This window comes from Eriocheir sinensis, chromosome 8 (assembly GCF_024679095.1).
Source record: "Eriocheir sinensis breed Jianghai 21 chromosome 8, ASM2467909v1, whole genome shotgun sequence".
Taxonomy (NCBI): Eukaryota; Metazoa; Arthropoda; class Malacostraca; order Decapoda; family Varunidae; genus Eriocheir; species Eriocheir sinensis.
In genome coordinates this window covers 923,888-937,666 of record NC_066516.1, presented here as the reverse complement: position 1 = coordinate 937,666, position 13,779 = coordinate 923,888, and the positions used below count along the sequence as shown (strand labels likewise).

The window sequence follows — 13,779 nt, the reverse complement described above, 5'->3', positions numbered from 1 at the left end:
GCCTACGACTTGAACTCTTTCATGAGAAGGGTATCAGGATACCTCTCCTCCCGAAATTGACCTCTCTTTCGGCCACCTCTTCTGATTCTTTTTTAGGAGCAGCAAGTAGCGGGCTTTTTTTATTATTATTGCTTCCTTTTTTTTGTGCCCTTGAGCTGCCTCCTTTGTTGTAAAAAGAGAGAAAGGGGTGGGTGTGTTTGGTGCGGCAGGGGTGCTCTCCTGCTCCGACCAGACCAGTACTGGATGCCATATACTTATGCTGAAGAGTTCACTCTTCTACACCCCCACCCACCACGGAGCCCTACATGGGCAGACTGATCGTTAGGCCTATAAGCCCAACATCCCCAGGGGTGGCAGGGGAGTATATGCAGTCACCACCTGACATAATGGTTTCTGCTTGGCTCATGGTCATGCAGACAAGCTGACTGACCTATTCCAGCCAGGAGAGGCTGCCTGTCTTGGCCGGCCGGAATAAGGGACCAAAGAGGTTTGTTGCTAGCTGTAATAAACAACTATGGCAAGTCTGATGCAGAACACTATTGTTTTAAAGCTCATAACTTTCAGTGGGAGCATACACTAAAATGACATGAAGGTCAATGTGTGGTCCAGCCAAAATGACATTAAATCTATTCCCACCAATCATTGATTCTCATGTGACACAAGGAGAGAGATGATTGAAAATGATAATATCTTCTTTGACAGGCACCAATACTCTGATCTGACCAGCATTTAGTATAGCTCCCATCAAAAATATTGTAGCTTCAAGAAATCTGAATTTCAGAGCCTTAATACATCTTTCCAGTGCCACTTCAACTTTACAAAAATATGGTAATTAATTATCTGAAAGGCATACCTCCATACCCATGAAAAGAAACTGTTGGCTGGTTCCATGGACATGTGCCATTTGAGTAACTCATTACTTCTATTATAGTTAAAAGTTGGACAAAGTGAGTTCTCTCCTCTCCAGAAACAAAGGTCTAGAAACTTCCCTACAGACATTATACTGCCAGAGGCAGTATATACACAGGAAAGTGGGTGATATTTTACCATGAAGAAATTTTCATGCTTGCAAACTGCATACAATTTTATGAAACAATAAAGATAATTTTCTTACCTGATGTATTTGAGGGATGACATGGAATAACATCAGTTCTTGATTGCCAATTTGTCACTGAACCATAATTTTGTGGTAATGACTTATTAGGGTGTCCTTGTACTTTTACATCAAACTTTGGGGTTGATGAAAAATTGAAGTTATGTCTAACATTGGCTGTAGACATGGCAGGCTGGTAATGGAAATGTTGTTGTTGTTGTTGTTGTTGTTGTTGCAGTTGTTGTTGTTGTTGTTGTTGCTGGCATTGCTGTTGTAACTGTAGTTGTTGATGTTGCTTTAGTTGTTGCTGCTGCTGTAACTGCTGCTGATTATATCTTTGGTGTTGAAGCTGCTGGTGCACTTGATGATAATCATCCTTAGTTTCCAACATGGAGCCTGGAGAAAATTGTGGATGGCTATTTCTCTGACAGGTTGTGCCTGATTGGTTCATAGGGTTTACAGAGGTATCAAAGTCCAGTTGGTGAAAGTTGTGTTGCCCATGTGGTGCTGCAGTGTTCATACATTTAGGTGACAATGCTACATCACTGACACTGCTTCCATTCCCCCACTCCTGCTGGCTTGCATAAGAAACTAGACTTATTCCACTATCTTGAGGGTTGTCAGTCAAGAGCCCGTCACTGATGGAGTGTAATGGATAAGCACTACTGGGAGACACAGTTCTTTCATTTCTGACAAAAGTGCACCCAGGAGAGGACATGCCACCAGGTTTGTTCTGAGGTTCTCCTTGTCGGTATGAAATTCTGTTATCTATGCTCTCCTTTACCGAGACTGGACTATACTCTGGTTTAGAAATTCCTACATTAACATTCATCTGCTCAGGAGGTTTAGATGAACAATCTTCATTCTTTTGGTTTCCAGCTAAGGAGACGCTGCCATCAATAGAATAATTACCGACTCTTGGACTGAATTCACTTTCCTTTCCCAAAGGACTATGGTCTCCAGCTGGGGAATGAGTGTCCTTATTTGGCAGATAGTTACTAATGCCTTTAGTTAATTTTTGGTCAGTGAGACCATCACACTGATTTACAGAAGACTGATAACAGGTTTTACTGCCATACTGTGGAGAAGCTGGACATATTTGCACTTGAAGAGAAGCAGCTGGACTGAGCTTACTGGACTGTGCTTGATCTTGTTTGAATTGTTCCCTCTCAAAACTGAAGCTTTTAGTTACATCAGTTTTGAAGTCATCCAACGAAGTCAATTTATCAGAATCATTGTACCAAAGGTTACTGTCTGGTGACTTGCTTGTTGTTTCATTTGCCCCAGGTATATTTTTAGTAAACTCAACAGAGGATGTCTCAGATTTTTCAATGTTGCATACTTTTTTAGGTTTGCTTTGATAAGGGTTATCCTCATTTTCCACTGCTCGATTTTTCATCACTTCTACTGGAGCTTCATGACTCTGTTCTGGACTGATATCTGATAATTCTACAATTTTATCACTTTTCAATTCACTCATTTCAAATGTGGCAGCCATTTGCTGCAGTGCTTCTGGAGTTAGCAGTGGCAACACATCTTTGATGAGTTCTGGTGGAAGCTGAAAAGAGAAATTTGAATTTATAATATTCTGGTGTAAATCAAATTGCTATAGTCTCCATATTATTAATCACTTTAAGTGTGGCTGGCAAGCTTAGCAGATATGCCACCTTATATATTCTCTCTCTCTCTCTCTCTCTCTCTCTCTCTCTCTCTCTCTCTCTCTCTCTCTCTCTCTCTCTCTCTCTCTCTCTCTCTCTCTCTCTCTCTCATATTGTTAACTACTACCTGCTTCTAAATAAGTTTTGAATACTTTGTATACATTTAATTATATGATAAGATAACATAATTCTAAAACAGATTAATTTTCCAAGGACAAAACAATGAGTTTGTATACATTATAATATGTGGCAGTGTGCCTTGTGTGACACTGTCAAATAGGGTGACAAGGAAACTGTGCTGATCAACTAAACCAAATCACCTAGACTTTTACATCACTGGTGGTGTGGAAAATAAGTCACAACATGATAATTCATAATGGAAAAAATGTTGAAAGAGAGTGAGTGAGTGAGTGAGTGAGTGAGTGAGGGAGGGAGGGAGGAAGGGAGAGTGAGTGAGAGAGGGGAGAAATGGCAACAGAGTTAGCCTGTGGCACTCACACCCAAAGTGCCTTGATTTTTATATTTTTTTTACAGGAAAAGAAGCAGCTCAAGGGCAACAACAAAAGAAGTGTAGAAAAAAAGTCTGCTAATCGCTGCTCCTAAAAAGATAAAAGTAAAGAGTGGCCAAAAGAGAGGTCAATTTCGGGTGGAGAGGTGTCTTGATACTCTCCTCTTGAAAGAGGTCATAGGCAGGAGGAAATACAGACAAAGGAAAGCTGCTCCAGAGTTTACCAGTGAAGGGGATGAAAGAATGAAGATGCTGGTTAACTCTTGCATAAGGGGCTTGGACAGTATAGGGATGAACTTGAGTAGATAGTCAAGTGCAGTGGGGCCGTGGGAGGAGGGGAGGCATGCAGTTAGCAAGTTCAGAAGAGCAGTCGGCATGAAAATATCAATAGAAGATAGAAAGAGATGCACCACCGTGGCTGAATTTAAGAGGTAGAAAACTGCTAGTAAGATATATAGGTATTTCTTCACAGTACCTTATAGAAATTTAAAAAGCAATTTAAAATTGTCAGTAAAAACTACAGTAATCCCTCGTCTATCGCGGGGACTAGGTTCCAGAACCCCCCGCGATAGGCGAAAATCCGCGAAGTAGCAACCTTATATTTTTTCATTATTTATATATATTTTAAGGCTTTATAAACCCTCGCCACACTCTTACAAATCTTTCCCACACTCCTATTGACCTTTCCCACACTCTTATAAACACTTCCTACAACATTTCGTTGTTACGACGCAGTCCCAATAAATGATTCTCTAATTCTTGTTTCGACTTTCGACATTTGGTTCGTAAATACAACTTCGCGCAGGAATTAGTTTGGCGGGGCGGAAGAATACTCAGAGAAGGGACAATATGCGCGTAGTTTACTTCTTTTATATCACAATTAGGTAAATACGGAAGGGGAAATGTAGGAGAGGGACAGAGTGAGTCATGAAAAAAATACTGATAGAGGATGTAAGAAGAGAGAACAAGGAAAAGTAGTGGAGGAAACAGGGAGAGATAAAGAGGATGAAAACAGGGAGAAGGGTGTGGGGAGGGAGGGACAGTGGGGAGAGTCATGTCAGGTGAGGTCCTGAGGGAGAATCAGGTCAGGGCTTCAGTCAGGACATGACCTGACTCTCACTTCCGCCCCTCCCTCCCCACATCCTTTCCATTTCACCTTCTGTGTGTGTGTGTGTGTGTGTGTGTATTTACCTAGTTGTACACACACACACACACACACACACACACACACACACACACACAGAAGGGGAAATGAGGAGGGTGTGGCGGAAGGGAGAGTCAGGTCAGGGCTTTGGTCAGGACATGACCTGACTCACTTCTGCACCTCCCTCCACCAGGGTTGGCAAAAAACAATGTTTTTTTTTTAAACCAAAAAAACATGATTTTTTTTTATTTAAACCTTTTTTTTATTTATTTTTTTTTATTTTTTTTATTTTTTTGCTTCTCAGTATGTTTATTCCAGTAATTCTATCCGTATATACATATATGAGTTTAAAAAGGTATTATAGATAGATTTAGAGATGGATTTAGCAAAATATTCATTTGAACTTCATACAATCTGTAAAAGAGGCAAAATGCAGCTTCTCTAACATGCTTTTTAATTGTAATGTTAAAGAGTAGTAAAACATGAATGACCTCTTCTAATTTTCCAGTTGCAAGTTACAAAAACAGTTGTAAAAGAGAGAGAGAGAGAGAGAGAGAGAGAGAGAGAGCTTTGTTTTTTAAACAATTTATCTGCTGTTTAGTGAAGTGGCAATATATATATATATATATATATATATATATATATATATATATATATATATATATATATATATATATTTATTTATTTGGCACTTCACTAAACAGCAGATAAATTGTTTAAAAAAAATCCTTCCCAACAATGCATACAGAAAAATACTGGTAGCTAAATTATGTGTAAATTCAAATGTAGTACAATACTTATACTTATTGTTTTCTGAAACTTACTGAACAAATGCATATAACATACTGTACTGCACTAAGCCACAAATGGTTTAAACCAAATGGTTTAAAAAAAAACTGGTTTAAACCAACTAATAAAACCATTTTTTTTGTGTGTGTATCTTTGTTAGTTTCATCAGTATTGTGGTTTTAACTATATGTAAGATTTTAATTATATACAGCAGGGTTGGCGGTTTAAACCAGGGGTGTCAAACTCAAAACCCTTGGAGGGCCAATTCATGCTCTTAAGTGCCGCGGGATAGTCATAAATGGCCCGCGGTATCACGGTAACTTCAATCTTGTCAATGTATTTTCTACCCTTGTTGGCCCCCATGACGGCACTTCAGAGCATGAATTGGCCCTCCAAGGGTTTTGAGTTTGACACCCCTGGTTTAAACCGCCAACCCTGCTGTACATAATTAAAATCTTACATATAGTTAAAACCACAATACTGATGAAACTAACAAAGATACACACACACAAAAGAAAAAAAAGTTTTCTTAGTTGGTTTAAACCACTGTTTTTTTTTATTGGTTTAAACCATTGTTTAAACCATTTGGTTTAAACCGCCAGCCCTGCCCTCCACACATCCTTCCCATTTCCCCTTCTCTCTGTGTGTGTGTGTGTGTGTGTGTGTGTGTGTGTGCGCGAGCAAGTGTGTGTGTGTGTGCGCGAGCGAGTGTGTGTGTGTGTGTGTGTGTGTGTGTGTGCGCGAGCGAGTGTGTGTGTGTGTGTGTGTGTGTGTGTGTGTGTGTGTGTGAGCGAGTGTGTGTGTGCGTGCGCGAACGAGTGTGTGTGTGTGCGTGTGCGAGCGAGTGTGTGTGTGCGTGTGCGAGCGAGTGTGTGTGTGTGTGTGTGTGTGTGTGTGTGTGTGTGTGTGTGTGTGTGTGTGTGTGTGTGTTCATATAATCTAATGGGGAAGGAGACAGGGAGGAAGAGTGGTAGAGTGAGAGATAAGACTAAAGATAAGAGGGTGTGAGAAAGGAGGAAACAAGGGAAATGAGTGGAGGAAATGGGACGGGAAAAGAAGAGAGGGGTAGGGAGGGTCAGGTAAAGGTGAGGAAAGAGGGGGAGAGAAAGGATGTGAGTGGGAGGGAAAGAGATTAAAAGAGAGAGGTAGGGAGGGTCAGGTAAAGGTGAGGAAAGAGGGGAAGAGAAAGGGTGTGTGTGGGAGGGAAAGAGATTAAAAGAGGTAGGGAGGGTCAGGTAAAGGTGAGGAAAGAGGGGGAGAGAAAGGGTGTGTGTGGGAGGGAAAGAGATTAAAAGAGAAAAACTGGGAGGGAGGTGAAAGGAAAAGAAGAAAGAAATGAGAAGGAAGGAGAAAAATACGGGGACGGAGAGGAGCAAGTAAGACAGGAAGTGGGGGAGGAGTGAACCAGGGAAAAGACTAACGGTGCAATAAGCCGCAACGGAAAAATATAAAAAAATTGGTGGGTGACGTAGGTGCTTATTTAGATGTGTTCCGACTTACGTTGATTTATATTATTTTAATTCTTTAGGTTAGAAAAATGGAAATTTTACCGCAAAATCCCGCGATATAGCGAAAAATCCGCGATACCATATAATTTAAAAATTCGCGATACAGCGAGACCGCGATTAGTGAACATAAGAACATAGGGAAACTGCAAGAGGCCGGGTGGCCTACACAGGGCAGCTCCAGAATCCCCCCCACTACTCACGGTGGGTGAGGTGTTGTTACAGGGGTTACAGGTAGAGGCTTGATCCTCGTTATACCGGCGGTACTAGGCACGCATCCAGTACCCCGTCACCTTACTGCACCCACACCTCACTGCCACCTGTCGTCCTCGTCCATGTAGCTATCCAGTCTACTCTTAAAACAAACTATCGTCCCTGCACTAACTATGTGATTGCTGAGTCTATTCCATTCCCCCACCACCCTATTACTAAACCAATGCTTGCCTATATCTCTCCTAAATCTATACTTTTCTAATTTAAATCCATTACTGCGAGTTCTATCCTTTTGGCTAATTCTCAGTACTTTACTTATATCGCCTTTGTTGTAACCCTTGACCCATTTGGATACTTCTATCAGATCACCCCGCACTCTCCGTCTTTCTAGTGAATGTAAGTTTAGATGTTTCAGCCTATTTTGATATGGGAGGTTCATCAGCTCCTGAATCATCTTAGTCATCCTCCTCTGAACTGATTCTAGTAAGTTGATGTCCATTCTGTAGTGTGGGCACCAAAACTGGACAGCATAATCTAAGTGTGGCCTAACTAACGCTAAATAGAGTCTGAGGATGACCTCTGCACTCCTGTTGGTTACCGTCCTGTTAATAAAGCCTAATACCCTGTTAGCCCTATTCCTCGCACTAATACATTGCTTCCTAAGTTTTAGGTCAGAGTTCACTAACACTCCCAAATCCCTTTCACATTCAGACCTGCCTATCGCTGTGGAAACATGGAAACATGGAAACGCAGGCAACAGAAAGCCTATTGGCTCATTACGAGGTTGCCCGCTTTGGTGATTTAATCTGCTCGACAGCCTGGGGCCTGGGGAGCAGATGAAAGCACCTCGACATTGAGGAGCAGATGAAAGCACCTCGATATTGAGGAGCAGATGAAAGCAACTCAATATTCAGTTTACTCCCGACGCAGCGAAGTGACGGTCGATTCTATATTTGAAGGAGTTGATAGTATTCGCATTTACTACTTCTGAAGGAAGATTGTTCCAGTGACGGATGACTCGGTTTGAAAAGAAACTCCTTCCGATGTCTGTGTTACATCGACTAGACTGAATGGGTAAACCGTTATTTCTAGTTCTTAGGTTGGTTTGCAATTCAAAGAAATTGGAGTAATCGACGTTATTGAATTTTTCAGATACTTGAAGACTTGAATCATATCTCCTCGTAGGCGTCTTTTCTCTAATGTAAAGAGATTGAGTCGCTTGAGTCGTTCCTCGTACGGTTGAGCCCTTAAGGTTGGTATCATTTTCGTGGCGCGTCGCTGAATCCTTTCCAGTAAATCAATGTCCTTTCTGTAATTAGGAGACCAGAACTGTACTGCATACTCGAGGTGCGGTCTTACCATGGAATTATACAAGGATAGCATCACGTCTGGCGTTTTACACTCGAAGTTCCTCGCTATGAACCCGAGCATAGTGTTGGCTTTGTTGTATGCTTTTTTACAGTGATTCGCGTGTTTCAGGTCACTGCTGATAGTGACTCCAAGATCCTTTTCCTCCTGCATCGCTTGCAGAGGTCTCCCATTCATGATGTATGTGTGGTTACTATTTCTGGACCCAATGTGCATGACTTTGCATTTGTCAACATTAAAGGACATTTGCCATTTTTCCGACCATTCGATAATGTGATTGAGGTCTTTCTGAATGATTTCGCAGTCGGTCTTTGTGAGGGCCTTTCCCCCCACCTTAGTGTCATCAGCAAATTTCGATATTGTGGATTTCAGTCCTGATTCGAGGTCGTTGATATATATGATGAAGAGAATGGGTCCCAGCACTGACCCTTGAGGCACTCCACTAGTGACTGGAAGCCAATCGGAAGGCTGTCCGTTGAGTAGTACTCGTTCTTTTCTGTCGGTGAGCCAATCTCTTATCCACGCGATCAGATTGGCTCCAATGCCCGCCGAGTGCAGTTTCTTAAGGAGTCGCTCGTGCGGTACCTTGTCGAAGGCTTTCTGAAAGTCCAGGTATATAACATCACTGGGGATGTGGGCATCCCAGTTCTTATATATACCTTGGAAGAAGTCTAATAAATTCGTTAGGCAGGAGCGCTTGTTTCTGAAGCCATGCTGGGTGTCGGAGATTACATTATTGTCTTCTAGAAACTTAACAAGTTTGTCTCTAATAATCTTCTCGAGTATTTTTCCTGCCACTGATGTCAAACTTATGGGCCTGTAGTTTAATGCAATGCTTTTGTCTCCTTTTTTGAAAATTGGTGTTACGTTCGCCATCTTCCAGTCTTCCGGGACCTTTTTCAATTGAACAGACTGGTTGAATCGAAACTATACCCGTGTAATGGGTTGCGTGTTCCAACACTAAGTACGCTACACTTGGTGATGTTAAAATTCATCTGCCATTTCTCTGACCAAGCTGAGTTTGTTGAGATCCTCCTGCAGTGCTCTAGCATCCTCCCCTGTCCAAATAGTGCGTCCTATTTTGGTGTCATCTGCAAATTTACCTATGTCACAAGTTATCCCATTGTCTATGTCATTGATGTAGATAATGAATAGAAGCGGGCCTAAAACTGAACCTTGAGGAACCCCACTGGTAACATTACCCCATTCGGATTTTTTACCGTTAATGGTAACCCTCTGTTTCCTGTCGCTAGTCCACGCCTTAATCCAATCAAATACCTGCCCTCTTATCCCATGAGCCCTGACTTTATTTAACAGTCTCTGGTGAGGTACCTTATCGAAGGCCTTACTAAAATCAAGATAAACCACATCATAGCTCTCATCATTGTCAGCTGCCTCGTATACTCTATTGTAAAAGGATATAAGATTAGTGAGGCACGACTTTCCTTTAGTAAACCCATGCTGTGAGTCGTGAATCAAACTATGTCTGTCTATATGGTCCCTAATACTATCAGCTATTATTGACTCAATCATTTTACCTATAACTGACGTCAAACTAATCGGCCTATAGTTCTCCATAGAAGATTTGTCTCCCTTCTTAAATATTGGAATAACGTGTGCCTGCCTCCATGAAACAGGCACCACCCCTGTGTCTAGTGACTTCCTAAATACTTCTGTTAACTGCCCACTTATCTCTGTTTCGCATTCCTTTATTACCCTGGGGAAAAGTTCATCTGGCCCTGGCGCCTTAGTGACTTTAAGTCTATCTATCTGTCTAATCACGAGCTCCCTACTTATGTTGATGTCGGTTAATTCTTCTACCTCTTCTCCCCTGTAGATCTGTTCTCCCTGAGGTATATCATTTAATATTTCCTTGGTAAATACAGTTAAGAAATATCTATTTAACGCCTCGCTCATTTCCTCATCACAATCAATCAGTGATTCTCCTGACTTAAGCGGCCCTATCTTATCCCTAACCTTGGTCTTATAAAGCTGAAAGAAGCCCTTTGGATTGGTCTTTGCTTCCCTGGCAATTCTAATCTCATAATTACGTTTTGCCATACGTATGTTTTTCTTTATTGCTCTAGCTAAATCGTTGTAACTATCCCTTAGGTGAGTTTCCCCCCTTTTAATTCTAACATATAGTCCTCTTTTCCTTCCTATTTCAGTTTTTAGCCTGTCTGTCATCCATCTCGGGTAATTACCTGTTGACCTGACTTCCCTGTGAGGTATAAACTGTTTCTGTCCTAATTTAATCTCCCTGACCAGACTATTGTACTCACCCTCCAAGCTACTGACCTGACTAGTGACCTCACCAGAGATTACCGCCCCTCCCTGCTCTGGGTCCTGACCTACTTCTGATCTCACTCCCATAAGCTTCTGCAGCTGTTTTCTTAAACCCTCATAGTCTGCCTTCCTGAAGTCAGGTATTAATGTGTTGTTACTGCTTACTCTATCCTCCCATTTAATATTAAATCTAATTTCCTTATGATCACTGTTACCTAATGAATCCCCAACCTCAATGTTGCCTATTATGTCCTCTCTATTAGTTAACAACAAATCCAAAATATTTTCTTCCCTCGTTGGTGTTCTAATTAACTGCTTAATGAAACTATCCTGTATCACATCTAAAAAATCCTGTGCCTTTTGGTCTCCGGATAAAGTATCCCACTCTATGTTCCTATAATTGAAATCCCCAATTACACACACATTCCTATATCTTGACGCCCTACTAATTTCTTGTAAAAGGGGTTGGCTACTGTCCCTGGTAAGGTTGGGCGGTCTGTAAAGTACTCCGATGACAAGCTTCTCCTTCCTACCTATTGTTTCTACCCAGAGGTAGAGGAGGGAGGAGAGGAGGCGAGGGATTACTGTATAGGGCTACTACACATTCATATTCCCACCTCGAAGGTTGTGACCAGAGGTGGGCGCGGTACTGAAAAATTAGTAGTGCGGTTGCGGTAGTGCAGTACTTTTTTCCGGAGTAGTGCGGTTGCGGTAGTGCGGTCTCATTTTTATTCTTTCCCGGTGCTGTACACGGTGTGCGGTACTGCGGTAGCGGTAGTCACTAGTCAATATAAAAAAAAAATACTTCAATGCCTATCCTGGCTATCCATTGACTAACTAATACCTTGTGAGATACAAAAAAAAAAATAAAGAAGGACTGGGGGAGGGAGAGAGGGAGGTAAGGGAGGAGGAAGGGGGGGGGCAAGGAGTAGAGGACAGGAAGAGGAGGAGGGGGAGGGAGGGGAATGCAACTTTCCAAGGGAGGAGGGAGGGGACAGGGAAGGGGGAGGAGGAGATCAGCGTCATATGCGGGGAGGAAATGAGGGGTAGGTAGGAAGGAAGGAAGGGTGGTGCGGGGAAGGGGAGGAGGGTATGAAGGGCGGAGACGGCGTTTGAGCGAAAACGAAAGATTACTAATATAGGAAAGTTATGACGGGAAGTGAAACATTATTCAAACTGTCCAACATATTACGACAAAACACATCAACTGGTAATAGCGAGACACTGACCGTGGGAACGCTCTAAGCTCTGGTGTTTCAGGCCTCAGCGAGGAAACCATGTGGAAATTTCAACAAGGAGATAATTATAATAATAATAATAATAATAATAATAATAATAATAATAATAATAATAATAATAATAATAAAAATAGTAAAAATGATAAATTATGATTATTATTATTATTATTATTATTATTATTATTATTATTATAATAAAACAATATTGATCTTGGCTACATTGAAGAGAGAGAGAGAGAGAGAGAGAGAGAGAGAGAGAGAGAGAGAGAGAGAGAGAGAGAGAGAGAGAGAGAGAGAGAGAAATAGAAAAGTTACAATGAAGTTAAAAAAAAGACATAGTATGTACTATGGCCTATCTTATGCATCAAAGAAAAAAATGTACGGGACATGAGATTGAGCGGCGATCATGTTAGTGCTTGCTTGTACTGTTGTACACTGCCATGTACAGTCATCGTCAGAGGCAGTCATGGCGCGCCGCCTCGGGTTGAGCGACGAATGGATAACTCTGAGCTATTCGTTTAGTATTTAATTTTGAACAATAACTGAAAAGTCAGAATGATTGAATCACTGATTCTGATGACTGATACCGATTGATTGAGTCCAGTTCACTGTAAAAAAAAAAAAAAAACTGTGAGCATGCCGCGCTGCAAATGTGTTCGATAATTTTCTAAGTACCGCAGGATTTTTTAGTGCAGTCCGCGGTAGTGCGGTATTTTCAGAAAGAATTTTATCTGTTAGCCCATACAGGCAGCCAAATACGGAACAAATGGCATTTCATGTTGGATCAAAATGAAATGCAACATATCACTCTAAAATATGGAACGATTACGTATTTTAAAGAACGGGTGGTAACCCTGTCACTACTCCACCTCTATCCCTGCCTGACCGACAGTCGCTGCCCGCTGTTGGTGGAGGCAGGAGGAAGGGGGAGGGACGTTTCGTCGTTTACTTTACACGTATTTTAGGACAACCCATAAAAAATATATAATTTAACGCTGTTTTTGTGATTGATTTTTTTTAAATTTCAAATTACAGATTATAAAATACTGAGTTTCATCTGCTTGACCATTCAGACAGCCAAATACGGAACAAATGGCGTTCCGTACTGATTCGAAATGGAACGCATCATTTTATTCTTTAATACGGAACGATTCCGTATTTTAAGGGACGGGTGGTCACCCTATGTCAAAGAATAGGGGATAGGCGTTTAGAAGATTCTGTCGTTAATTGGTGGAGATATTAAGTTTTTGAGACATTAAAGGATGCCAAGTTCTTTTTGCCCCAGTTGGTAATAAGAGGGATAATATTTGCGAAACCTTAGCCACCTCTGGCATAGTTAATACTTACATCATGGATTTCTTTTTGGTCCCTGAATGCAATGCAGTAACAAGTGACTTCCGGAAAGGAGAAAGAATTCAATTCAGGGACTATTTATTGTTGAAAATAGGGGATAATAATTCACGAAAGCGTCGGCTCCTCTGGCAGCAGCCGCCATGGCGACGGTGCTGCCGGTGTTGCGATAAATACCTCCTCGCAGGAATAAGTCGCATATACATGAGGGGGGGTCCAGGATTAGAAGGGGGGTCGAGGGGGGCAAAGCCCCCCCGTTAGATGTTAGGTCGTAATGTTCGGTTGGAATAGTTTAAATGTTCCCCCACCCTAAACCCTCTGCGAGCTATTTTGCGGCAGCGTGGTTGGCACCGTCGCCAGAGTTTTATGAAGAGATTTTCTGTTCTTTTTTTCTTTTACTCTTTCGGTCCCACGCGTCCTCTGCGTGTATCGAAACACACGAGAAATTAATCAAGACAAGGAGAGGGTATTCCCCGGCTGCCTTGGATTGAACCCACAACCAGCGTGACGGGAAAGCCACTCCTTACCGAGTCGGCCAAAGAGGTACCCCATTCGTTGAATGGGTTATGGGAGGCTCGCTCATCAGGCCGTCGCCGCACTACAAGAGGAGGCGATGCTTTCGTGAAT

General features: G+C 41.9%; 1 protein-coding gene across 13 annotated transcripts in view; it reads right to left on the bottom strand.

The window, feature by feature from the left end:
• LOC126995363 (aryl hydrocarbon receptor nuclear translocator-like protein 1) overlaps positions 1 to 13,779 on the bottom strand; it is a 236,414-nt gene that overhangs the window by 135,335 nt on the left and 87,300 nt on the right. For all 13 annotated transcript variants that reach the window (XR_007750210.1, XR_007750211.1, XR_007750213.1 and 10 more), the window contains one exon: positions 1,115 to 2,651. Coding sequence is in view for 6 of the 13 variants with exons in the window: in XM_050854843.1 (XP_050710800.1) it covers positions 1,115 to 2,651 (1,537 nt within the window). In the remaining 7 variants the exon portion in view is untranslated. The remainder of the gene's footprint in view (positions 1 to 1,114; positions 2,652 to 13,779) is intronic.